Source organism: Microcaecilia unicolor, chromosome 1 (genome assembly GCF_901765095.1).
Source record: "Microcaecilia unicolor chromosome 1, aMicUni1.1, whole genome shotgun sequence".
Lineage (NCBI taxonomy): Eukaryota > Metazoa > Chordata > Amphibia > Gymnophiona > Siphonopidae > Microcaecilia > Microcaecilia unicolor.
Genome location: NC_044031.1, coordinates 634,108,730 through 634,136,388, shown reverse-complemented (window position 1 = coordinate 634,136,388; position 27,659 = coordinate 634,108,730). Strand labels below are relative to the sequence as shown.

At 48.3% G+C, this 27,659-nt stretch overlaps 1 protein-coding gene across 1 annotated transcript in view; it reads left to right on the top strand.

Annotated features, from left to right (window-relative positions):
• The window catches only part of ZFP91 (ZFP91 zinc finger protein), a 503,483-nt gene that overhangs the window by 50,946 nt on the left and 424,878 nt on the right, over positions 1-27,659 (top strand). Inside the window, 1 exon segment of the mRNA XM_030221066.1 lies at positions 7,530-7,561. Within this exon segment, the coding sequence (XP_030076926.1) occupies positions 7,530-7,561 (32 nt within the window).

Sequence of the window (27,659 nt, the reverse complement as noted above, 5' to 3'; positions counted from 1 at the left end):
CGCTCTATTCCAGGGTGGTACGCAAGATCTTCCGAGAGTGGGGCACTCCCTCGGTGGACCTTTTCGCCTCCCAGACCAATCACAAGCTGCCTCAGTTCTGTTCCAGATTTCAGGCACACGGCAGACTAGCGTCGGATGCTTTTCTCCTCCATTGGGGAAGGGCCTCCTGTATGCATATCCTCCCATACCTTTGGTGGGGAAGACCTTACTGAAGCTCAAGCAAGACTGCGGCACCATGATTCTGATCGTGCCCTTTTGGCCCCGTCAGATCTGGTTCCCTGTTCTTCTGGAGTTATCCTCCTAAGAACCATGGAGATTGGAGTGTTTTCCAACCCTCATTTCGCAGAATGACGGAACGCTTCTGCACCCCAACCTTCAGTCTCTGGCTCTCACGGCCTGGATGTTGAGGGCGTAGATATTGCTTCATTGGGTGTGTCTGAGGGAGTCTCCCGTGTCTTGCTTGCCTCTAGGAAGGATTCCACTAAGAAGAGTTACTTTTTTAAGTGGAGGAGGTTTGTCGTTTGGTGTGAGAGCAAGGCCCTAGAACCTCGTTCTTGTCCTGCGCAGACCCTGCTTGAATACCTTCTACACTTATCAGAGTCTGGACTCAAGACCAACTCAGTAAGGAATCACCTTAGTGCAGTTAGTGCTTACCATCATCGTGTAGAGAGTAAAGCCATCTCTGGAGAGTCTTTAGTCGTTCGATTCATGAGAGGCTTGCTTTTGTCAAAGCCCCCTGTCAAGCCTCCTGCAGTGTCATGAGATTTCAATGTCGTCCTCACCCAGCTGATGAAACCTCCTTTTGAGCCACTGAATTCCTGCCATCTGAAGTACTTGACTACTACTACTACTACTTAACATTTCTAGAGCGCTACTAGGGTTACGCAGCCCTGTACAATTTAACAAAGAGAGACAGTCTCTGCTCAAAGAGCTTACAATCTAATAGACAAGTGAACGGTCGGTCCGATAGGGGCAGTCAAATTGGGGCAGTCTGGATTCATTGAACGGTAAGGGTTAGGTGCCGAACACAGCATCGAAGAGGTGGGCTTTAAGCAAAGACTTTTGTCAAAGCCCCCTGTCAAGCCTCCTGCAGTGTCATGAGATCTCAATGTCGTCCTCACCCAGCTGATGAAACCTCCTTTTGAGCCACTGAATTCCTGCCATCTGAAGTACTTGACCTGGAAGGTCATTTTCTTGGTGGCAGTTACTTCAGCTCGTAGAGTCAGTGAGCTTCAAGCCCTGGTAGCTCATGCTCCTTATACTAAATTTCATCATAACAGAGTAGTCCTCCGCACTCACCCTAAGTTCCTGCCAAAGGTGGTGTCGGAGTTCCATATTAACCAGTCAGTTGTCTTGCCAACATTATTTCCCAGACCTCATACCCGCCCTGATGAACATCAGTTGCACACATTGGACTGCAAGAGAGCATTGGCCTTCTACCTGGAGCGGACACAGCCCCACAGACAGTCCACCCAATTGTTTGTTTCTTTCACCCCAATAGGAAGGGGGTCCCTGTCGGGAAACGCACCATCTCCAGTTGGCTAGCAGATTGCATTTCCTTCACTTACGCTCAGGCTGGGCTGACTCTAGAGGGTCATGTCACGGCTCATAGTGTTTGAGCCATGGCAGTGTCAGTGGCCCACTTGAAGTCAGCCACTATTGAAGAGATTTGCAAGGCTGCGACGTGGTCGTCTATCCACACATTCACATCACATTACTGCCTGCAGCAGGATACCCGATGCAACATGGTCTTCTGTCCACACATTCACATCACATTACTGTCTCCAGCAGGATACCCGACGTGACAGTCGGTTCGGGCAGTCGGTGCTGCAGAATCTGTTTGGGGTTTGAATCCAACTCCACCCTTCTGGACCCGGTTTTATTCTGTTCAGGCTGCACTCTCAGTTAGTTGTTCTTCGTAGGTCAATTTCTGTTATGTCCTCGCCGTTGCGAGGTCCAATTGACCCTGTTTGTTGTTTTGAGTGAGCCTGGGAGCTAGGGATACCCCAGTCGTGAGAACAAGCAGCCTGCTTGTCCTCGGAGAAAGCGATTGATACATACCTGTAGCAGGTGTTCTCCGAGGACAGCAGGCTGATTGTTCTCACCTACCCTCCCTCCTCCCCTTTGGAGTTGCATTTTTTCCTCATTTCTTTGCTTGTCATTTAACTGAGCCGGAGCGGTCGCGCATGGGCGGGAAGATGGCCGCGCATGCGCGGTGGGCGTATCCCGCGTGTGGGACCTCCCGCAAGATTTTTCCTTCCGGTTTCGAGGGGCTGCCGTGGACATCAACCCAGTTGTGAGAACAATCAGCCTGCTGTCGTCGGAGAACACCAGCTACAGGTATGTATCAATTGCTTTCTGTGGTTACAATCAAAGCGGTTTATGTACTATATACAGGTACTATTTATAAAAAACAAATAGTGCCTGTAAACCTTAGTGAGTAGAAATCCAAGGGAGACACAAGTGGTGGGTGGTTAGAGGCTGATATGCACAGACAGGGAGAGGGATCTTGGGGTGATAGTATCTGAGGATTTGAAGGTGATGAAACAGTGTGACAAGGCGATGGCTGTAGTCAGAAGGATGCTAGGCTGTATAGTGAGAGGTGTAACCAGTAGAAGAAAGGAGGTGTTGATGCCCCTGTACAAGTTGTTGGTGAGGCCCCACCTGGAGTAGTGTTCAGTTTTGGAGGCTGTATCTTGCTAAAGATGTAAGAAGACTGAAGTGGTCCAAAGGAAGGTGACAAGAATGATATGGGGCTTGCACCAAAAGACATATGAGAAGAGACTGGAAGACCTGCATATGTATACCATAGAGGAGAGGAGGGAAAGGGGTGATATGATATAGAAGTTTAAATACTTGAAAGGTATTAATATAGATAGAAATGTTTTCCAGAGAAGGGAAAGTGATAAAACAAGAGGACATGAATTAAGGTTGCGGGGTGGTACACTTGAAGAGTAATGTCAGAAAATTCTTTTTCTCGGAGGGGGTGGTGGATGCTTGGAATGAAATCCCGAGGGAGGTGGTAGGAAAAAAAAAAACTGTGGCGGAATTCAAAGATGCATGGGATGAACACAGAGCATTTCTAATTAGAAAACAATATAAAAAAAACAAAACGTAAAGGGTTTGCATATGACTTTGCATGTCAAGTGGAGCTTATATGCAACTTTGGTTGCATTAACGAAGGCTAGGGCTAGGCTGGCATGTACGGTTTGAGTCCCGCATATGGCAGTCTGGTTTATGGTGGGCTGGAGAGAGGTTTGACAGAAACTCCAGTGGTTTGGAATGTGAGCACAGTGCCGGACAGACTTTTACGGTCTTTGTCCCGCAAATGACCAAATGGATTTGGATAGTCTGGAGTGGGCTTTGTCAGAAACTCCAGTAGTTGGAATATAAGGACAGAGCCAGGCGGACTTTTATGGTCTATGTCCGAGAAACACCAAAGAAGGACCATGATCAAGTAAATATCATCACGTTCATTGTTGATTTAAATCTTGAATTGATGATTGTTACTGTTGGGCAGACTGGATGTACCATTCATGTTTTTATCTTCCATCACTTACTATGTTAAATATGTTACACAAAACAGCGTAGAATCATTATGGATAGAAATTCCAAGTGTGAAGGGATGGTGTATTCCAGTAGGGCTGTACTACCATCCGTCAGGACAGAACGAACAGACAGATGAAAAAATGTTTACAGAGATTAGGAAAGTTATCAAAGCAACACTATAATAATGGTTGGTTTTAATTACCCCAGTTTCATCAGGGACTGCCAGGGAGATATTTGTAGCTGTAATAAACAACTGCTTCTTGGAGCAGCTGGTCCAAGAATCGACAAAAGGGGGAGCCATTTTGGATCTGGTCCATAGTGGCATGCAGAGCATAGTTCAAGGTGTTGGGTCCCGTGGGAAATAGTGATAGCATGATCAAGTTTGAGCTACTCTCTGGGATATAAATCCACAAAGGATTCTAAGGCGATGAAACAGTGTGAAAAGGCGGTGGCTGTAGCTAGAAGGTTACTAGGCTGTATAGAGAGAGGTGTGACCAGCAGAAGAAAAGAGGTGTTGCCCCTGTACAAGTCGTTGGTGAGGCCCCACCTGGAGTATTATGTTCAGTTTTGGAGGCCGTATCTTGCTAAGGATGTAAAAAGAATTGAAGCGGTGCAAAGAAAAGCTACGAGGATGGTAAGAGATTTGCGTTACAAGACGTATGAGGAGAGACTTGCGGACCTGAACATGTATACCCTGGAGGAAAGGAGGAACAGGGGTGATATGATACAGACGTTCAAATATTTGAAAGGTATTAATCCGCAAACGAACCTTTTCCGGAGATGGGAAGGTGGTAGAACGAGAGGGCATGAAATGAGATTGAAGGGGGGCAGACTCAAGAAGAATGTCAGGAAGTATTTTTTCACGGAGAGGATGGTGGATGCTTGGAATGCCCTCCCGCGGGAGGTGGTGGAGATGAAAACGGTAACGGAATTCAAACATGCGTGGGATAAACATAAAGGAATCCTGTGCAGAAGGAAGGGATCCTCAGGAGCTTAGCCTAGAATGGGTGGCAGAGCTGGTGGTTGGGAGGCGGGGCTAGTGCTGGGCAGACTTGTACGGTCTGTGCCGGGGCTGGTGGTTGGGAGGCAGGACTAGTGCTGGGCAGACTTCTACGGTCTGTGCCCTGAAGAGGACAGTACAAATAAAAAAGTAGCACATATGAATTTATCTTCTTGGGCAGACTGGATGGACCGTGCAGGTCTTTTTCTGCCGTCATCTACTGTGTTACAGTAGCCGCATTTAATTTTGGAAAGGGCGATTTATAGTAAAATGAGGACAGTGGTTAAAAAGAAGCTAAATGGATTGGCTGCTAAGGTTAGGACACTATATCAGGCATGTACATTATTCAAAACATCTTGGAAGCCCAGACCAGTTGCATTCCATGTATTTGCAAAGGTGGAAAGAAGAGAAAATGATGGCTAGCATAGTTAAAAGGTGAATTAAAAGATCCTATTACAGCCAAAAGATTGTCCTTCAAAGAATAGAAAAAGGACCCAAATGAAGAAAATAAGACGCAACATAAGGTAAACCCACGCTTTCATCTAGTCAGGTTTCACTTATTCCTAAAATGTCAAGACGCTGTTTATAGATGACATTGTGGATCACTGAGGATTTCTTTGCAGCTGATTTGGCATTCATCAGTCCTATAGCTCCCAAGGGTAGTCTGGGGGTGCTGGGGGTAGCTTTGGTATGGTAATAAAACGATCTTTTAAGTACAGTTATATAGGTGTTTGACCTCTTGCACTTTTGTCTTCTCTTTGTTTGGTGGGGATTGTAGTTGTCTCTCTCACACACCACTGGGATCCCTGAGGTCTCTTGGTCTGCTGGGCCAAGGCACATTTTTTGTATCATAAGTTCCTTAAACAGATTTCACTTGGTGGCACTGCAGTTCACTCTGTGGATCAGCAGTCTTACCAGTTGGCAAAGTAGGATTAAAGGCTTTAAGTAATCTAAGAGAACAGACCTTTTTAAAGTTGTAAATTTAGACCAGGCCTAGGAGATCCAATGATTCCAGTAATAGAGAAACAAATGGCTGTACTTTGCAATTCTATGTGAATTTCTTTGGAGGCTTAATTCAGAGGGGGTTGATGGTAGACTTTAGTTTTAACAGAATGTATCAGATTCAGGAACTTAGAAGTAGTTATCTAGTTAAAATAAAACTTCAGGTCACGGATTGTAGTTATTATAGATGTGTAGTTTCAGGTTCTGTTATCCTTGGATGGTCCAGTTGAGACAGTTTGCTGTAGTCTGTTTCTTTGTTGTACAGGAAGATGGTTAGATGTAAATATAGATCCAGCTCAGACATGAGGAGAGTTGTTTGTAATATGAAGGGAAGATGAGTTTCCTTTTCTCCTGACAAGATAAATGGAAGAAAGAGGACTGGTGCCTCAACACAGACTGGGCAGAAATTTGTAAAAGCTTGAGTTGTAAATAAGGAAAAATTATTATTTAAATAAATCTAAGTTGCAGGAGCCTGATGTGAACACAGCCAGCCCAGTTTGACGTTTTTGTCGGCTCTGAGCATTCTGCAGGATCAAATGTGTGTGCTAGTCCGGCGCTAATGGCCTCTATTTGCTTCTGAGCATCGAGGCCATAGTGTCCTGTCCCTCCCTCCACCAGAAAAAGCCCTAGTATGCAACAAAAACCCTTGCATGCAACAAAAGAAAGGAGTGGGAATCAAGGTAGCTAGACCTTTATATAATACTCAGAGTAGTTTAATATTTCTGAGAATATTTCTATGATAGAGAGGGAGAACATCATAAATTCACAACAGTTCACTGGACCTGTTACAATGCACAGCTGTTCCAAGTCTAGATCTTATAATATTTTAAATCATTTGTTACTCCCAGCTGTACATTCTCAAATGTCAAAAACATGTACATAAGTATTGCCATACTGGGACAGACCAAAGGTCCATCAAGCCCAGCATCCTGTTTCCAACAGTGGCCAATCCAGGTTACAAATACCTGGAAAGATCCCAAAAAAGTACAAAACATTTTATACTGCTTATCCCAGAAATAGTGGATTTTCCAAATCCAATTTAATACTGGTCTGTGGACTTTTCCTTTAGGAAGCCGTCCAAACCTTTTTTTTTTTTTAATACTCTGCTAAATTTATTGCAAAATATATATATAAAAAATAATCACACAAAAGATAGTTAAGAAAGCGGTCACTTAGCTGATTTATGAAATTGCAAAGCTGACTGTTTCACACATCCAGAAAAAATCCTCAGCAAGCTCTCTCCCTCCCAGGAACATGCCCTTCCCATGCCCCTCCCACTCCGGTTTGCTTTGTTCCCCCACCCAGCAGAGCCTCTCAGCTGTATGCCTTGCTAAAAGCACTCAGCTGTGAGCACTCTTTCTGTTACCTCCCTCCTATCCTTCCCTCACCCTCCCCCCCCCCCACAATGCCAGAAAAAAATCACTTGCAGCATGGCAAGGAAGAGGGAGAGCAGCTGCTGGTTGAGCTGCATCCTCCTCTGCTGCCTAGTTATCAGTGTTAATTTGAACTGCGTGGTTGTATGGTGCTGCTGCTCTCCTCTTCTTTGCCGTGTATTGAACAGGAACAGCAGAGAACGTTGTGGAGCTACATAGAGTGTGATGATTTCTTTTTTCTGGTTCGGGGGTGATGGGGGTGAGGGCAGGGTGGAGAGAGCGAGATCAAATGAGATGTTCTCAGGTGTTGAGGTAGAGAAGAGGAATGATGCCAGATGCCACGCTTTGTAGCGCTGTAGAAATGCTAAATAGTAGTAGTAGTAGTAGTAATGCCACTGTCTGTGGTCCTAACCTTTTGCTTGTGAAGAATTCTGTGTTGCAGGTACAGAATTCTGCACAGACTAGGAGTTCTGTACAACTTCACAATGCAGTATTTGCACAGAATTCCCACAGTAATATCTAGTGATTATCTGGAATAACGTTTTCTTCTCAGTTTCATGTGCAAGACATGTTGTACTGTAACCTATTTTTTTTTCTTTTCCTAGCAGCTATGTGGAAAAAGAGTCACCAGATAAAGGTAAATCCACCTTTTTATTCTACTTTCTGTTGTAATGTTTTTCAGTGTTGTATGTTAGAAGTGAAGGAGAGCCCACTACCTGCAAACTGCTTCTATCCTCTTTAGTTTTTCTGTGAAGGCAAGTAGGTCATGCAGTCATATAAATGTAGGCGTGGCTTCTAGCATATAGGTAATTCTTTCATTTGTTATTGCTTGGTGACTTTTCAGAAAGATACTGAGTTCTGTGGTGTTTGGCAAACTTTTTGCACCTTTGGTTGGTTTTCTTTAATGTGGTGAGGTTTTTTTTCTCCTTGTTTTGGGTACACAAACCTTTGCTAATGTGACATGTTTTTGCTTCTTAATGCAGCCTTTGCACCTTTTAATTTTTCTGTGCTAATCTTTTGACCTTGTCAAATAGCAGCAACTTCAATAAGTGCACAGCTGTTACTTCCTTATTCTGCTAGACCAGGCCACACACATGGGCTGTGTTCTTCTCCTACCAGCAGATGGAGGTTGAGGCAATCTTGGTAGTGGCCCCCTTGGGTCCCTGCCAGTGGGAGTGTATATGTGTATGTTAAAATGTGCCCCCCCCCCCCCCGGGTGCATTTGCAGATCTTTTTTGTTTGTTTGTTTTAAATTTGGTCAGCTGTGCTTTGGATTTATTTCTTTAGCAGTTTGCTGGGGAACTAAAGCTACTTGAAGAAAAACCCACACAAGTACTACTACTACTATTTAGCATTTCTATAGCGCTACAAGGCATACGCAGCGCTGCACAAACATAGAAGAAAGACAGTCCCTGCTCAAAGAGCTTACAATCTAATAGACAAAAAATAAAGTAATCAAATCAATTAATGTGGACAGGAAGGAGGAGAGGGAGGGTAGGTGGAGGCGAGTGGTTACGAGTCAAAAGCAATGTTAAAGAGGTGGGCTTTCAGTCTTGATTTAAAGGTGGCCAAGGATGGGGCAAGACGTATGGGCTCAGGAAGTTTATTCCAGGCGTAGGGTGCAGCGAGACAGAAGGCGCGAAGTCTGGAGTTGGCAGTAGTGGAGAAGGGAACAGATAAGAAGGATTTATCCATGGAGTGGAGTGCACGGGAAGGGGTGTAGAGAAGGACGAGTGTGGAGAGATACTGGGGAGCAGCAGAGTGAGTACATTTATAGGTTAGTAGAAGAAGTTTGAACAGGATGCGAAAACGGATAGGGAGCCAGTGAAGCGACTTGAGGAGAGGGGTAGTATGAGTAAAGCGACCCTGGCGGAAGACAAGACGGGCAGCAGAGTTTTGAACCGATTGGAGAGGGGAGAGGTGACTAAGTGGGAGGCCAGCAAGAAGCAGATTGCAGTAGTCTAAACGAGAGGTGACAAGAATGTGGATGAGGGTTTTGGTAGAGTGCTCGGAAAGAAAGGGGCGGATTTTACGGATGTTGTAAAGAAAGAAACGACAGTTCTCCGAGGACAAGCAGGCTGCTTGTTCTCACTGATGGGGTTGACGTCCTCGGCAGCCCCCTCCATCGGAAAGTTTACTAGCAAAGGCCTTTGCTAGTCCTCGCGCGCCCATGCGCACCGCGCATGCGCGGCCGTCTTCTCGCCCGAAACCGGCTCGAGCCGGCCAGTCTTCTTTCGTCCGCGCTCGGTACGGTCGTGTTACGCCGTTCGTGCCCCAGAGAGTCGACCTCGCGCGTCCGTTTCGACGTGTTTTTCACTCTTTTTCATCAAAAAAAGTTCGGGAAGCGCTCCGGAAGTGTTCCGGAAGACCCTTTCGGGTTTTCTGCCCTTCCCGTATTTTTCTCAGTTTTTGCCCCGTAAGTTTTCTTTCGTTGTCGGGGTAGGCCTAGTTTGGCCTCGGTCGAGATTTTCTCCCTTTAAATTTTGGTGCTTCAATTTTCGCCATTTCGGCTTTTGACTTCGCCGGCGTGATTTTTCCGCCCATGACATCGAAGCCTTCCAGCGGCTTCAAGAAGTGCACCGGAGGCATCGAGTGCATCGACGTCGTCAGCGTCCGGACCATCTTCCTTGGCGGCCGCTCCATCGACTGCATCGAGGCATCGGACCTCTGCATCGGCGCCGAGGCATCGGGCGACTGCATCGACGTCGGTGGTACCGAGACTTCGTCTGCTGATGTCGTCGGACGGAGGTGCATCGTCAGGAGTGCAGGTGAGGGCTGTCCATTTCCCTGCTGGTGGCGGTGAGCCTTCGGGTGGGTCTCCTCCCACCCTGAGGGCTCCTGCGGTACAGCCCCCCGGGATCGACCCTCTTCGGTCTCGGCCCCGAGGAAGCGACGGATGGATTCTACGTCCTCCTCGTCGGTGCCGGGGAGCTCCGGTGACATGCTTCGGAAGAAGTCGAAGAAGCATCGACACCGGTCTCCTCCCCGTCTCGGCACCGAGAGCTCTGGGTCGCCGAGGGATTCGGCACCCAGCAGGCATCGGCACCGAGAGGACCGCTCACCCTCTGTTCAGGAGGTGTCGATGCGCTCCACTCTGGACAGCCCGGAACAGCCTCCTCGCCCGGAACAGGTTCTGACGTCGACGCCTGCATCGACCTCTCAGCCTTTTTCTGCAGCCACTCTGAACGAGAGCCTCCGGGCCGTTCTCCCAGAGATCTGGGAGAGCTGTTGCGCCCTACCCCTCCGGTACCGGCGGTGCTTGCGCCTCCGGTACCGTCGAGCATGGCGCCGGCTGGCCCATCGCCCAGGTTGAGGTCCCCGACGTCGGTACCGCGTGCGGTGCCGACCGCGGCCACCTCCCAGGAAGGCTCCCCGACTACGTCGGCGGAGGGAGCTTCGCCGACGCGGGCCAGGGAGTCTACCTCTCGACGCCCCCATCGTGGACGTGGTTCCACAGAGTCGAGCAGGGCGAGGTTGCAGACACAGGTTCGTGAACTTGTGTCTGACACCGAGGGTGAGGCCTCGTGGGAAGAGGAAGAAGACCCCAGATATTTCTCTGACGAGGAGTCTGAGGGTCTTCCTTCCGATCCCACTCCCTCTCCTGAAAGACAGCTTTCCCCTCCTGAGAGTCTGTATTTTGCTTCCTTTGTCCGGGAGATGTCTACGGCCATCCCCTTCCCGGTGGTTGTGGAGGACGAGCCCAGGGCTGAAATGTTTGAGCTCCTGGACTATCCTTCTCCACCTAAGGAAGCGTCCACTGTTCCCTTGCACCATGTCCTGAAAAAGACATTGCTTGCGAACTGGACCAAGCCACTAAGTAATCCCCACATTCCCAAGAAGATTGAGTCCCAGTACCGGATCCATGGGGACCCAGAGCTGATGCGCACTCAGTTGCCTCATGACTCTGGAGTTGTGGATTTGGCCCTAAAGAAGGCTAAGAGTTCTAGGGAACATGCTTCGGCGCCCCCGGGCAAGGACGCTAGAACCTTAGACTCCTTTGGGAGGAAGGCCTACCATTCCTCTATGCTCGTGTCCAAAATCCAGTGTTACCAGCTCTACACGAGCATACACATGCGGAACAATGTGCGGCAGTTGGCGGGCTTGGTTGATGCTCTTCCCCCTGAGCAAGCCAAGCCTTTTCAGGAGGTGGTCAGGCAGCTGAAGGCGTGCAGAAAATTCCTGGCCAGAGGAGTTTATGACACTTTTGATGTTGCGTCCAGGGCCGCTGCTCAAGGTGTGGTGATGCGCAGGCTCTCATGGCTGCGTGCCGCCGACCTGGAGAATAGAATCCAGCAGCGGATTGCGGACTCGCCTTGCCGTGCGGACAATATTTTTGGTGAAAAAGTCGAACAGGTGGTAGAGTCTCTCCACCAGCGGGACACCGCATTCGACAAATTCGCCCGCCGGCAGCCTTCAGCTTCTACCTCTACAGGTAGACGATTTTTCGGGGGAAGGAAGACTGTTCCCTACTCTTCTGGCAAGCGTAGGTACAATCCTTCCCGACAGCCTGCGGCCCAGGCTAAGCCCCAGCGCGCTCGCTCTCGTCAGCAGCGTGCGACTCAGCAAGGCCCCGCGGCTCCCCAGCAAAAGCAAGGGGCGAGCTTTTGACTGGCTCCAGCAGAGCATAGCCGACATCCAAGTGTCCGTGCCGGGCGACCTGCCAGTCGGAGGGAGGTTGAAAGCTTTTCACCAAAGGTGGCCTCTCATAACCTCCGATCAGTGGGTTCTGCAAATAGTTCGGCAGGGGTACACCCTCAATTTGACCTCAACACCTCCAAATTGTCCACCGGGAGCTCAGTCTTACAGCTTCCAGCACAAGAAGGTACTTGCAGAGGAACTCTCCGCCCTTCTCAGCGCCAAGGCGGTCGAGCCCGTGCCATCCGGGCAAGAAGGGCTGGGATTCTATTCCAGGTACTTCCTTGTGGAAAAGAAAACAGGGGGGATGCGTCCCATCCTAGACCTAAGGGCCCTGAACAAGTATCTCGAAAAAGAAAAGTTCAGGATGCTTTCCCTGGGCACCCTTCTCCCCATGATTCAGCAAAACGATTGGCTATGCTCTCTGGACTTGAAGGATGCCTACACTCACATCCCGATACTGCCAGCTCACAGACAGTATCTGCGATTTCAGCTGGGCACACGTCACTTCCAGTACTGTGTGCTACCCTTTGGGCTCGCCTCTGCGCCCAGGGTGTTCACAAAGTGCCTAGCTGTGGTAGCAGCGGCACTTCGCAGGCTGGGGGTGCACGTGTTCCCATATCTCGACGATTGGCTGGTGAAGAACACATCCGAGGCAGGAGCCCTGCAGTCCATGCAGATGACTATTCGCCTCCTGGAGCTACTGGGGTTTGTGATAAATTATCCAAAGTCCCATCTTCTCCCAATGCAGAGACTCGAATTCATAGGAGCTCTGCTGGATTCTCGGACGGCTCGCGCCTATCTCCCAGAGACGAGAGCCAACAACTTGTTGTCCCTCGTCTCACGGGTGCGAGCGTCCCAGCAGATCACAGCTCGGCAGATGTTGAGATTGCTGGGCCACATGGCCTCCACAGTTCATGTGACTCCCATGGCCCGCCTTCACATGAGATCTGCTCAATGGACCCTAGCCTCCCAGTGGTATCAGGCCGCTGGGGGTCTAGAGGACGTGATCCACCTGTCCACGAGTTTTCTCAAATCCCTGTATTGGTGGACGATTTGGTCCAATTTGACTCTGGGACGTCCCTTCCAAATTCCTCAGCCACAAAAAGTGCTGACCACGGATGCGTCCCTCCTGGGATGGGGAGCCCATGTCGATGGGCTTCACACCCAAGGAAGCTGGTCCCTCCAGGAACGCGATCTGCAGATCAATCTTCTGGAGTTACGAGCGGTCTGGAACGCTCTGAAGGCTTTCAGAGATCGGCTGTCCCACCAAATTATCCAAATTCAGACAGACAACCAGGTTGCCATGTACTATGTCAACAAGCAGGGGGGCACCGGATCTCGCCCCCTGTGTCAGGAAGCCGTCAGCATGTGGCTCTGGGCTCGCCGGCATGGCATGGTGCTCCAAGCCACATATCTGGCAGGCGTAAACAACAGTCTGGCCGACAGGTTGAGCAGGATTATGCAACCTCACGAGTGGTCGCTCAATTCCCGTGTGGTACGACAGATCTTCCAGGCGTGGGGCACCCCCCTGGTGGATCTCTTCGCATCTCGAGTGAACCACAAAGTCCCTCAGTTCTGTTCCAGGCTTCACGCCCACGGCAGACTGGCATCGGATGCCTTCCTCCTGGATTGGGGGGAGGGCCTGCTGTATGCTTATCCTCCCATTCCTCTGGTGGGGAAGACTTTGTTGAAACTCAAGCAAGACCGAGGCACCATGATTCTGATTGCTCCCTTTTGGCCGCGTCAGATCTGGTTCCCTCTTCTTCTGGAATTATCCTCCGAAGAACCGTGGAGATTGGAGTGTTTTCCGACCCTCATCACGCAGGACGAAGGGGCTCTTCTGCATCCCAACCTCCAGTCTCTGGCTCTCACGGCCTGGATGTTGAGGGCGTAGACTTTGCCTCTTTGGGTCTGTCAGAGGGTGTCTCCCGCATCTTGCTTGCTTCCAGGAAAGACTCCACTAAGAGAAGTTACTTCTTTCATTGGAGGAGGTTTGCCGTCTGCTGTGACAGCAAGGCCCTAGATCCTCGCTCTTGTCCTACACAGACCCTGCTTGAATACCTTCTGCACTTGTCTGAGTCTGGTCTCAAGACCAACTCGGTAAGGGTTCACCTTAGTGCAATCAGTGCATACCATTACCGTGTGGAAGGTAAGCCGATCTCAGGACAGCCTTTAGTTGTTCGCTTCATGAGAGGTTTGCTTTTGTTAAAGCCCCCTGTCAAGCCTCCTACAGTGTCATGGGATCTCAATGTCGTTCTCACCCAGCTGATGAAACCTCCTTTTGAGCCACTGAATTCCTGCCATCTGAAGTACTTGACCTGGAAGGTCATTTTCTTGGTGGCAGTTACTTCAGCTCGTAGAGTCAGTGAGCTTCAGGCCCTGGTAGCCCAGGCCCCTTACACCAAATTTCATCACAACAGAGTAGTCCTCCGCACTCACCCTAAGTTCCTGCCAAAGGTTGTGTCGGAGTTCCATCTGAACCAGTCAATTGTCTTGCCAACATTCTTTCCCCGTCCTCATTCCTGCCCTGCGGAACGTCAGCTGCACACATTGGACTGCAAGAGAGCATTGGCCTTCTACCTGGAGCGGACACAGCCCCACAGACAGTCCGCCCAATTGTTTGTTTCTTTTGATCCCAATGGGAGGGGAGTGGCTGTAGGGAAACGCACCATATCCAATTGGCTAGCAGATTGCATTTCCTTCACTTACGCCCAGGCGGGGCTGGCTCTTGAGGGTCATGTCACGGCTCATAATGTTAGAGCCATGGCGGCGTCGGTAGCCCACTTGAAGTCAGCCTCCATTGAAGAAATTTGCAAAGCTGCGACGTGGTCATCTGTCCACACATTCACATCTCACTACTGCCTGCAGCAGGATACCCGACGCGACAGTCGGTTCGGGCAGTCAGTTCTTCAGAACCTGTTTGGGCTTTAGGATCCAACTCCACCCCCCGAGGGCCCTGTTTGTTCTGTTCCAGGCTGCACTCTCAGTTAGTTGGTAAATTTTTTTAGGTCAATCTCAGTTATGTCCTCGCCGTTGCGAGGCCCAATTGACCATGGTTGTTGTTTTGAGTGAGCCTGGGGGCTAGGGATACCCCATCAGTGAGAACAAGCAGCCTGCTTGTCCTCGGAGAAAGCGAATGCTACATACCTGTAGAAGGTATTCTCCGAGGACAGCAGGCTGATTGTTCTCACAAACCCGCCCGCCTCCCCTTTGGAGTTGAGTCTTCCCTTGAAATGTATTGTCTTGCTACATACTGGACTGGCCGGCTCGAGCCGGTTTCGGGCGGGAAGACGGCCGCGCATGCGCGGTGCGCATGGGCGCGCGAGGACTAGCAAAGGCCTTTGCTAGTAAACTTTCCGATGGAGGGGGCTGCCGAGGACGTCAACCCCATCAGTGAGAACAATCAGCCTGCTGTCCTCGGAGAATACCTTCTACAGGTATGTAGCATTCGCTGTCTTGGCGGTCTGCTGGATATGAGCAGAGAAGGAGAGAGAAGAATCAAAGATGACCCCAAGGTTTCGAGCTGAGGAGACAGGGAGAATGAGAGAGCCATCAACAGAAATAGAAAACGGGGGGAGTGGGGAGGTGGGTTTGGGGGGAAAAATGAGAAGCTCGGTTTTGGTCATGTTTAATTTCAGGTGGCGTTGAGACATCCAGACAGCAATGTCAGACAAGCACGCTGAAACTTTGGTTTGGATGCAAGGTGAGATATCAGGGGTAGAAAGGTAGATTTGGGAGTCATCAGCATAGAGATAGTAGGAAAAGCCATGGGACAAAAGTATATGAGATTTACTCCAGCAGCAGAGGGCTGACCAGTTAGGAATCCGTGGGTAATGGGGAGAGGAGGCGGAGGAGTTTTTCAGCTGCAGCCATGTTGGGGCTTGGTGAGGTGGAGCTGGCAGGAGCCAATGGCAGAATTTCTGTGCCTGCTTCTTTGCTACTTGTGTGATGTTTTCATGGATGAGCCTAGGGAATTTAACGCTGAAGTTCCAAGGGGCTCTTCCTCTCCTATGGGACCCCTGATGGGCACCGTGGCAGTTTTGCTCTTGTTGGGCATGATAGCCATTTTTGCCTTGACTTGCCAGTTTGCAAGCCGGAGTGGGAATCATTGAAAACACAAGGTGTTGAGCCCTTGGCCCGTTTCCCCTTGGCTGTTGCTTGGAGCACGAGGGGAATACTCGGAGGAGCCACATGGATTTTCAGACCTAGGTTACTGGAAGCAGTTTTAGGCAGGCCCTGGTAGGAACTTTTCCCCTGACAGAAAGGGGTTGTGTATTCTGCAGTGATCCCAGGGACTCTGATACCTCAGGGGCCCCTAAGGCTTTCAAGCATGTCATCAACTGGCCTGGATGGCTCCTTAATCCTCTGGAGGAAAATTGGGGCCCATGCTTGCTCTCCTTTCCTCTGGATGCTCCAGTGAAAGGGTGGTTCTGATGTCTTGGGCTGTGGCAAGCTCTGTAGGTGAGGACATCCCTCCCCAGAGGAAGAGGAGGGCTCCCTAGTTGGTGCAGTCTATCCACTAGGAGCAACACCACTAGGAGCAACACATCACCTGCTAGATGTGGGCTCCTCCATTTTTAAGGCCTCCTTTTTCCTAGCCTTCCCTTCATGGGGCGCACTCCTAAATGGTTTGGTTGACATGGGAGGGTACCAAGGAAATTTTGGACCCAAGATATTGGCTATGCATACCCACTGCCTAGGGAAGACTTTACAAAGCTCCTCCAGTGGCAAAGGGTGGATACCCTTGTCATGGCTATGATGAGGAAGGCTACTATCATAGTACAGGGATGTTCAGGCCTTAGGACACTTCATATTGTAGGGAGGAGCAGTCGCTCAGGCAAAAACTAACTTCCATTACATCCCAGTGATCAATCCAGAGACTTCCTTATCAATAGCAGATGAATCCAGAAACTGGTGGGTTGTATCTGCCTACCAGCAGGTAGAGATGGAGAACACTGAAAGAAGGCAGTGACCTTGGACGTCCAGCTCCTTCTCTCTCCAGTATATTTCTATCTCCAGCAGGTGGTGGACGGATTCCTTCCAGCTCCTGGATTTGTGTATATGGGAGGTTCCTGGACTTCGCCAGTTGAGCAGGGGGTGTGTGGCTGACGGTGTCCACTTTGGAGGCATACTTGGTCTTCAGGTCCCTGCCTTACCCCATCTCTCCCCACCTCCCAGCTTATCTACAGTGCTTTCTGCTGTGTGCCTGCCATTTGCCTCCTAACGTTCCTCACAAGTCAAAAGTTTAGTAGAGGCTTCTTTTATTACACACCTTACTTGAGACGCTGCTCGCTGCAGGCAGGCCCGAGCTCCTCCAGACCGGGTCTTGGACAGTTGGAGCATTGTGCTCGGCTCCTCCTGGGAGGGATTCCAGCTTCAGTTCTCAGACGATATGATGGCATTAGCCTACATCAACCGTCAAGGAGGCACTTGTCAGCAGTCGTTGTCTAGGGTGGTCCCGGGGTCCAGTTCACAGAGGCAGTGGGTTCCCAAAGAATACGCAATCCACACAGATTTGGATATATGAAGTATATTATATTTGCATATATGTATTGGCTCACAGCACTTAGTACAGGTAACTGGTACAGGGCTGTATCTGTGTGTGTTTAGGGAGAGAAAGAAAGGATGGGGTGTTTGTTCAGAGGAAGGGAGAAGCCTTGGGGTTGTGCTGCAAGAGGTATATGTGTGTAGAGGGAATGAAAGAGAGAGAAGCTGCCAGCCACCAGAGCTCTGTGTTCTGGTGGCTAAAGATGGAGGTGTGCAGAGAAAGAAGGAGAAACAAAGGCAGCCCAACAGAGTCCTGTGCCCTGCAGGCTCAGAGACCGAGAGAGGAGAAGTGCCCCCCTGGACTGGATGGTATTCATCCTAGAGTACTGATAGAACTGAAAAATGAGCTTGCGGAGCTACTGCTAGTGATATGCAATTTATCCTTAAAATCGAGCGTGGTACTGGAAGATTGGAGGGTGGCCAATGTAACACCCATTTTAAAAAAAGGTTCCAGGGGAGATCTGGGAAATTATAGACCGGTGAGTCTGACGTCGTTGCCGGGGAAAACGGTAGAGGCTATTAAAAACAAAATTACAGAGCACATCCAAGGACATGGATTACTGAGACCGAGTCAACATGGCTTTTGTGTGGGGAAATCTTGCCTGACCAATTTACTTCAATTCTTTGAAGGAGTAAACAAACGTGGACAAAGGGGAGCCGGTTGATATTGTGTACCTGGATTTTCAAAAGGCATTTGACAAGGTACCTCATGAAAGGCTACAGAGGAAATTGGTGTGTCATGGGATAGGAGGAAAAGTCCTATTGTGGATTAAAAACTGGTTGAAGGATAGGAAACAGAGAGTGGGGTTAAATGGGCAGTATTCACAATGGAGAAAGGGTAGTTAGTGGGGTTCCTCAGTGGTCTGTGCTAGGACCGCTGCTTTTTAATATATTTATAAATGATTTAGAGATGGGAGTAACTAGTGAGGTAATTAAATTTGCTGATGACACAAAGTTATTCAAAGTCGTTAACTCGCGACAGGATTGTGAAAAATTACAGAAGGACCTTACGAGACTGGGAGACTGGGCGGCTAGATGGCAGATGACGTTTAATGTGAGCAAGTGCAAGGTGATGCATGTGGGAAAAAAGAACCCGAATTATAGCTATGTCATGCAAGGTTCCACGTTAGACGTTACGGACCAAGAAAGGGATCTGGGTGTCGTCGTCAATAATACACTGAAACCTTCTGCTCAGTGTGCTGCTGCGGCTCGGAAAGCGAATAGAATGTTGGGTATTATTAGGAAAGGTATGGAAAACAGGTGTGAGGATGTTATATTATATCGCTCCATGGTGCGACCGCACCTTGAGTATTGTGTTCATTTCTGGTCGCCGCATCTCAAGAAAGCTATATAGTGGAACTGGAAAAGGTGCAGCGAAGGGCGACTAAAATGCTAGCGGGGATGGGACTACTTCCCTATGAAGAAAGACTAAGGAGGCTAGGGCTTTTCAGCTTGGAGAAGAGACGGCTGAGGGGAGACATGATAGAGGTATATAAAATAATGAGTGGAGTGGAACAGGTGGAAGTGAAGCGTCTGTTCACGCTTTCCAAAAATACTAGGACTAGGGGGCATGCGATGAAACTACAGTGTAGTAAATTTAAAACAAATGGGAGAAAAGGTTTCTTCACCCAACGCGTAATTAAACTCTGGAATTCATTGCCGGAGAACATGGTGAAGGCGGTTAGCTTGGCAGAGTTTAAAAAGGGGTTAGACGGTTTCCTAAAGGACAAGTCCATAAACGCTACTAAATGGACTTGGGAAAAATCCACAATTCCAGGAATAACATGTATGTTTAAATCTGTTTATTGAGCATCTTAAAACTTGTACATAATCACACATCAAACCACATAGATAATGTATCTAACTCATAACAATGTTCCCATGCATTTTACATTTTTATCCCAACCCCCCACCCCTTCCCTACCCTCAGATACCTATAAGAACATGTATCTCATAACTCTTCAACATTGCCAGCATACAACTACTCCATTTCCTCCAGAGAACCCAAGTGCCAGCGTCCCAATACCTAACCTCTTAGTATCCACTATACAACAAACTTCTTATTGGCAAGAACTATTATGCCATTCATTGTGCAATGCTGCAAAGGGCCTGCTTTCTTATGACCCTTCGGCTGCAAGTCGCCTCTGTGGTGTTTGCTCTGGCATCTGAATGGTCAGAATACGAACCCTAAACCCTCCCCGCCCACCTTCCCCTCCCTCCCTACCCTTACCATGCAATAAGTCCTGATCCAATGCAAGTAGCCTCACAATGTGACATGATCCTCAATCTATGCCCATCTGACACAGCGAGATTCGTCCTACCCCTCTCTTACAAAGATCTAAGTGCAGTCAAAAATTCAATATGAAGCTTCTCCCCCGTGAGGGCAAAGTCAGCCATAAAGGTTCCCATTGCATTCGAAACTGCTGCCCAGGTACACTATCCTATGATTTAACCTGGCATCTATCTGTTCTCATCTGGGCTATCATCTGAGATCTCCAAAATGCCAGAGAGGGTCCCAGTTCTGATGTCCAGGATTTTAAAATGGATGTAAGCCCAAAATAAACAGCCATTTGTATATATCCTTTAAATCCTGCTGGCGGTGGAGAAGTGTAACTATTTTTGAAAAAGATTATTAAGGGATCTGTCAACATTGTACATCCCCACTGACTATCTATTGTCTGCAGGAGCCCTCCCCAAAACTGTTGCACTTGTGCGCAGCTCCAAAACATATGACCCAAAGATGCATTGGCGCTTCCACATTTGGGGCAAGAACCATCACAGTTAGCGATCATCTTAGAAGCTCTCCTGGGGGGTATATACATTCGTAACAGGATTTTATACATACGTTCCCTCTGTGGAATCGAGATCCTCATAGAATATAACTGTTTTATAAAGGATTTACATAAATCTTCAGTCACCTCACAGTTCAAGTCCTCCCTCCAGCCACGGACCAAGCGTGCATAATCTATCTCAGACGATGTCTCCCTCAATTGCTGAAGATGAAACCTGAGTGGCACAGACATCTGCGCCCCCAAGGAATACATTTCTGCTAACACTTCTTGGACGTCTTCAGTTAAGTCCGCCCAGCATAGGGAGGAAATGTAATGATGTAATTGAAAATAAGCAAAATGATGACTTGTCTCCTCCCCCAATACCTTCGTTAATTCTGAAAGGGCCTTTAACCTCCCCTCCTCGGTAAGCACATGAGATAAGTATATTAACCCCTTCCTTGCCCAACGTATAAACACTCCTCCACCCTGACCTGGAGGGAAAGCTGGATTATCACAAATGGCCAACCATGGCGTGATCTTACCCGAAAACTGATGTCTTCTACAGATCCATCTCCAAGTGGCTCTCAGAGCTGGTAACAAAGGATGATGTGCTAGCGCGTGTGGAGGCATCCCTTTCCCCCCGTGCAAGAGACTACTAAAATGCCACCCCGGGAACCACCTAACCTCCGCCTGTGTCACTGAAAATTCAGAGGTACCCCGGAACCAGTCATTAATGTGTCGCATTTCACATGCCACCGATAAGGTCTTTATACTGGTCAGGCCCATCCCACCACAATCCCTAGGCGATGTGAGAGTGGACATCGGGAGTCTGGGCCTTTTCCCCTGCCAAAGATATCGTTGGAGAAGGCGATTCACTCTCTTTTCATCTGTTCCCTTCAAAAATACTGGTAATTGTTGAAATAAATATAGCCACTTGGGGGCAATCAGCATGTTAAAAAGCGCTATTCGCCCCCACAATGACAGTGGCAGTCCCTCCCAGAGTGTCAATTTCCGCTTTGTCAACTCAATCATTGGTTTAACATTGCATGAGTAAAGCCGTTTTAAATCTCTGGGGAGAAGGACACCTAAATATTTCAATTCTCTATCCACCCAAGTTGTACTGTCTCGTCTAGGGCCATTGCACAAGATTTTTGTAAATTTAAGGAGAAGCCGGAAAGCCTGCCAAATTCTTTTATTTTAGACAGAGCCTTCCGCAAGGAAACCTGCGGATTCGACAACATCATCACAATGTCATCCGCATATGCCAGCGTTTTAACTATTTCAGAGCCAATGTCCACCCCCACCACCTCCACGGAGCTGTTCAACACTCTGATTAAGGGCTCTAGAAAAAGGTCAAACAATATAGGGGACAAGGGGCACCCCTGTCTAGTTCCCCTACATATGGGAAACCAGTCTGATCTACCCCCATTTACTGCAATGTGTGCTCCTATTCCAGTATATAATGTTTTTATGGCTTTCCAAAACCCTTCCGGCACTTCCATCCACTGCAATAAGCAAAAAAGGTATTCCCACCCCACATTGTCGAAAGCCTTAGAGGCGTCCAAACTGACCAACACTGCTGGATTCCCCCCAGAGACACTCTTGGCCATTGCCAATAAAATTCTGCGAACGTGCAGCACCGAGTGTCTCTTCGGGACAAACCCCACCTGCGCCGTACTCACCACTCCTGGAAGTTGACCAATCAATCTATTCGCCATCATTTTGGATAGAAGCTTAATGTCCACATTTATCAGTGATATGGGCCGATATGATTCTGGATCTTCTGATGGTTTACCCGGTTTAAGGAGCATAACTATTAGGGCTGTGTTTTCATGTGGCGGGAACGTTCCAGAGTCAAGCACTGCATTATAATACTCCAACAAGGACCTCAACAATGGAAGCTGCATAGTTTTATAAAATTCTCCCGAAAAGCCATCAATCCCCGGGGAAGAATTTAATTTCAACCCCTTTATTGCCGTCTGCAGTTCCTTAGGTTGGAAGGGGCCAGCCAAAACTTCTTGTGCCTCCGTAGTGAACTTTCCCATCCCTGCCCTTTCCAGAAATGCTACCACCTCTTCCTTGTTCGGAGGGCTCCCGTGCGCGTATAGATCTTGAAAATATTCTTTAAATATCTGCAAAATTTCCTCTGTGCGATTTGTTACTCGCCCCTTTGCATCTATTAGAGCTCCTATGGTCCTATTACCCTTCCATGATTTTACCATACGGGCCAGGAGCCCACCCTGACGGTCTCCATGCCTGTAGAACCTATATCTCTGAAAAACCATCTGTCTTTTGGTCTGTTCATGGATCAATGAATTGAGAGTTACCTGCAAGGATAGATAATTTTCTCTATTAACCCGAGAAGGGGATTCTAATAATGCACGCTTGGCCCGTCGCAGCCGCTCAGTTAGATTTATGATGTTTGCCGCTACTTTTTTACGTCTCGTGGCTGTGTACTGAATAATGTCCCCTCTCAGAACTGCCTTTGCTGTGCACCAAAACAGCTTTGGGTCCTCTCTGTGCTGCTCATTGTGAAGGGAGAACTCCTCCCACTTCCCCTGCAAGTATTTAAGAAACTCCTGGTCCTTGACTAAGTGATTTGGGAATCGCCAGCGCTTTATGGGATGGCGGTCCCCTGGTGCCTCCAGCGCTACCCATATCGGCGCATGGTCAGAGATCACCACCTGTTCTATCTGTGCCTCCGAGATCTCTGAGAAAAGACTGGCTGAGACAAACACATGGTCTAAACGTGCCCAAGAGCCATGTGCCCTTGATCTATGAGTAAAATCCCTCTCTTCCGGGTGCAGTGACCTCCAAGTGTCAATTAACCCTAAGGATGTGACAAATGTCGACAGGATCCCTGCCCCCCCTGTATTCAAAGTCCCTTGTGCTCTACTTCCCGTGCTATCCAGGGCAGGATCCAACAAGGCATTCATATCACCCGCAATTATTAAGGTCTTTCCTTGAAATGGTACTAGGTCCTTGAGAAGGTTAGGGAAGAACCCTGGCTCCCGGGGAGTAGGTCCATAAAGAGATAACAGGTATACCTCCCTGCCCTGTAAACAGAGCTTCACCAGCAGATATCTTCCCCAGGAATAACATGTATAGAATGTTTGTACGTTTGGGAAGCTTGCCAGGTGCCCTTGGCCTGGATTGGCCGCTGTCGTGGGTAGGATGCTGGGCTCGATGGACCCTTGGTCTTTTCCCAGTATGGCATTACTTATGTACTTACGTTGTGGTAACATGCCAGTTATCCAGCGTGTCACTGTTTTGTTTGGATTAAGCACAAGCTAGGGGGAAAGTGATATAAAACATTGTTGTAATTGTTCAAGCACAATATTAAAGGGTAAAACAGGGAAAATAGATGGAATGTCGTCTGCATTAAAAAAAAAACAGTTTGATATTGTAATTCTGAATAAGGGTAGCAAGAGGGCTGAGGAAAATGTTAGAAAGTAGAGGGGAAAGAATAGACTCCTTTGGAACACTACACAAGTTTGTGAGAACCAGAAATTTGGGAATGAAATAACAGAAAATGAACGATTGTGTATGAATGATGTAAACCAGTTGATCACAGTCCCACGAAGACTGATTTGAGCCAGATGAGAGAGGAGGAGTGAAAGGTCCACTAAATCGAAGGCCACCAATAAGTCGAGCGATACAATTAATGCGTTATTACAACTATTGAAGATCTGATGCACGTCACTAACAAGGGCAGTGAGCACAGCCTCAATGGTATGGGCTTGGCAAAAGCCCACCTGTCGGGTGTAGGACAGCTGAGCTCTTGATATGAGTAGAAAATTATTCAAGGCTGCCTTCTACAGGGACCTATATACAAGTTTACTGAACAAATAATAATTTTATTTTACTGTTCCAGCCCTTTTCCTAAGGTGGATTTCCATTTGTTGTGAATCAGGCCCTGTCTTTTTGTCGTAGGAGCGTTTTCCTCCTCCTCCCTCCCCGTTCCCCCTTCCGAGAATTCATCCACAAGCTTCTTTTGCTAGATGTTTGCCAAGTACTTCTCAACTACTTGTCAGTGACAAACCTTTGTGGGAGCTTGGTAGAATTTCTGTTCTGTTTCAGGGTCCATGTAGAGGGGATCCTGTTTGAGTGCCATTACACAGTGGAGTAAGGTGGCTTCTGAATCGGCCTTAATCCTTCATCAGACAACTTATTTTCTTGGGTTTTTGAGCCTGCACTGCTTGGGTGCAAGTAACTTCTCGGGATTAGTCTCAAGTGGTAATCCCAGAGGATATTTACTGGGTGGTAGCGTAGGTGATCCTTCATTCTTGGTAAAGCATGATTGATGTTCTAGCTTTTGGCAAAGTGGATATTCAGGGTGCTTGTCTTCCACGCTAAGGTGTACTGCTTTCTATGTTCCATTCATCTGGACTAGTTTACCAATAGAATTTGGGACTCTCTCAAAACTTAGGTACATATGTATTGCCATACTGGGACAGACCGAAGGTCCATCAAGCCCAGCATCCTGTTTCCAACAGTGGCCAATCCAGGTCACAGGTACCAGGCAAGATCCCAAAACAGTACAATACATTTTATGCTGCTTATCCTAGAAATACTGTCAAAATGCTAGTGGTGGTACTCTACCACAAAAGTGTACATATGCAACCAAAAAACTGGTAGAAATCAAGCCGACTGGTCACACAATTAATGTGATATGGGGGGGAGTCTCCTACAGTCACAAAGGCAAGTAGATTATCATAAATTAACATGCCTGATCAACATGACAGTTATAATCATAGAAGGCCCCCTGCCATCTGTATCAATTTTTGTATATTTTTATATTGCTTATCGTGTCATTAATTGTTTCTTTTGTGTCGTTACTCACATTTCACCTTATTCAAATATGTGACCAGTATATCCTCAGTAAGAGTTTACTCATTTACTGTAGTGGAGATATCAAACATTTATCTGTGTGTATGTCCTCTAGCAATTCCAGGACTCCTTACTATCCCGACAGGTGCCTGTTTCGCTCTTGTGCTTTGTCAAGGGACAGTTCTATGAATGCAAAGACAGGAAAACATTAGCTCAAACCTCAGTAAATGTAGCGCTCTTCCTATTATCTATCAACTCCTGGCTTACGGTCTCTTCTCCTACTACTTCTGATTCCTCACTGGGAATTCAAAACATGGCGGCGGCGTCCTTTATATGCAATACCGGAAGTGCCGACCTTTACTTAGCACTTCTGCTATACAGCTGATTGTGGTTACATGTAACATCCCCAATGGACATATGTGTTGAGGCCATTGGGTTCAACCGTCCCCAGTTGAAATATCTAGTAAGTGTCTTGCAGCAATCTACGATTACGATCTTCTCCTCTCGGGTGGGGGGTGACGTTTTCAATCACCTGACAGCGTAAAGATTCTGTCGTATGGCCATTGTTGACACAATGTTGTACCAACGGGGCTCCAAGGTTCTGTGCAGTTATCCGCGATCTGTGCTCTATCATGCGAGCATTCAGGGACCTACTAGACTTCCCTATGTAGATCTTATCACATGGGCATTTAATGTAATAGATATAAGCAGTGGATTTTCCCCAAGCCATTTTAATAATGGCTTATGGACTTTTCTTTTAGGAAGCTAGCCAAACATTTTAAAACTCTGTTAAGCTAACTGCATTTACTACATTGTATGACAATGAATTTCAGAGTTTAATTACATGTTGAGTGAAGAAATATTTTCTCTCATTCATTTTAAATTATACTACTTTGTAGCTTCATTGTGTGCCCCCTAGTCCTAGTATTTTGGAAAGAGTAAACAAGCGATTCACGTCCACCCGTTCCATTCCAATCATTATTTTTTAGACCTCTGTCATATCTCCCCTCGGCCATCTCTTCTCCAAGCTGAAAAGCCCTAGCCACTTTAGCCTTTTCTCATAGAGAAGTCATCCCATGCCCTTTATCATTTTTGTCACACTTCTCTGTACTTTTTCTAATTCTACTATATCTTTTTTTGAGATGCGGTGACCAGAATTGCACACAATATTCAAGTTGTGGTTGCACCATGAAATGATACAAAGGGATCATAATGTCCTTATTTTTGTTTTTCATTCCTTTCTTAATTATACCTAACATTCTATTTGCTTTTTTAGCCGTTTCAACATATCAACAATGCTGCCTAGATCCCTTTCCTGGTTGGGGACTCCTAATGCGGACCCTTGTGTTAACGTAGCTATAGTACTGGTGTAGACAGCTGTCCATGTGGGTACCCCCTTGACGTCTATGGGTGAATCTTTGCCAGAGTCGAGGGTGTAGCCTGCATCTCGATGCTGCTCCAGGCCAGGACCAAGTTCCTCACACTTGAGACAGTCTCGATCTCGGCCCTCCCATGAGGATTTCTTTGCTGCCACCAGTGTGGAGCTCTCATGAGCGTCAGAAGAGGAGTCCTGTGGTATCCCATCTCACCCGTCCTTAACCTGAGAGCCTCTCCTTCCTAGCTTCCCCACTCAGGAAGGCAGCCTCCCATATGTATCTCCTGGATTTGGTAGTGCAGGACTGGCCTCATCTTTATTATGTGGATCTCGTGCCTCTCATGGTGGGGCTACTGCTTCTAATTGCCATGCTATCCCAGGCTTCTGTCTCAGGGTCTGGTAGTCGTGCAGGATTCCTCTTCCTTTTGGCTTACAGCCTGGCGCTTGAGAGGTGGCATCTAAGTGGTTGAGGTTATTCAGTGACATTCTCTACCGTCCTTACGAGGCATAGGAGTTCAACTTCCTTGACTTATGTCAGTCTAGTGGACGTTCTCCGAGGACAAGCAGGCTGCTTGTTCTCACTGATGGGTGACGTCCACGGCAGCCCCTCCAATCGGAATCTTCACTAGCAAAGGCCTTTGCTAGCCCTCGCGCGCCGATGCGCACCGCGCATGCGCGGCCGTCTTCCCGCCCGAAACCGGCTTGAGCCGGCCAGTCTTCTTTTCTCCGCGCTCGGTACGGTTGTGTTTTACCGTTCGTGCCCCGAAAAGTCGACCTCAGCGCGTCGTTTTCCGACTCGTTTCTGTGAGAAACTCCTAAAATTGTTGGATTAACCTCTTTGGGTTTTTTCCTTCCTCTACTTCGAGTTTTTTTCGCCCCGTTAAGTTTTCTTTCGTCGTCGGGGTAGGGCCTTAGTTAGGCCCCGGTCGAAATTTCCTATTTTTCTGGTGCCAAATTTCGCCATTTCGTCTTTCGATTTCGCCCGGCGTGATTTTTCCGCCCATGACATCGAAGCCTTCCAGCGGCTTCAAGAAGTGCACCCAGTGCGCCGGGTAATCTCGCTCACTGACAGGCACGCGTCGTGTCTTCAGTGTCTGGGGGCTGGGCACCGCCCTCAGGCCTGTAGTCTGTGTTCCCTTTTGCAAAGGCGGACTCAGGTAGTGAGGTTAGCCCAGTGGAACATTTTGTTCTCGGGCTCTTCGTCGGCATCGGCACCGGGGGTATCGAGTGCATCGACGTCTTCAGCGTCCAGACCTTCATCCTCGGCGGCCAGTGCATCGAGTGCATCGAGGCATCGGCCCTCTGCATCGGCGCTGAGACATCGGACAGCTGCATCGACGTCTGTGGTACCGGGACTCGTCTGCTGATGTCGTCGGACGGTGGTGCTTCGTCTGGAGTGCAGGTGAGGGCTGTCCATTCCCCTGCTGGTGGCGGTGAGCCTTCGGGTGGGTCTCCCCCTACCCTGAGGGCTCCTGCGGTACAGCCCCCCCGAGACCGACCTTCTTCGGCCTCGGCCCCGAGGAAGCGACGGCTGGATTCTACGTCCTCCTCGTCGGTGCCGGGAAGCTCCGGTG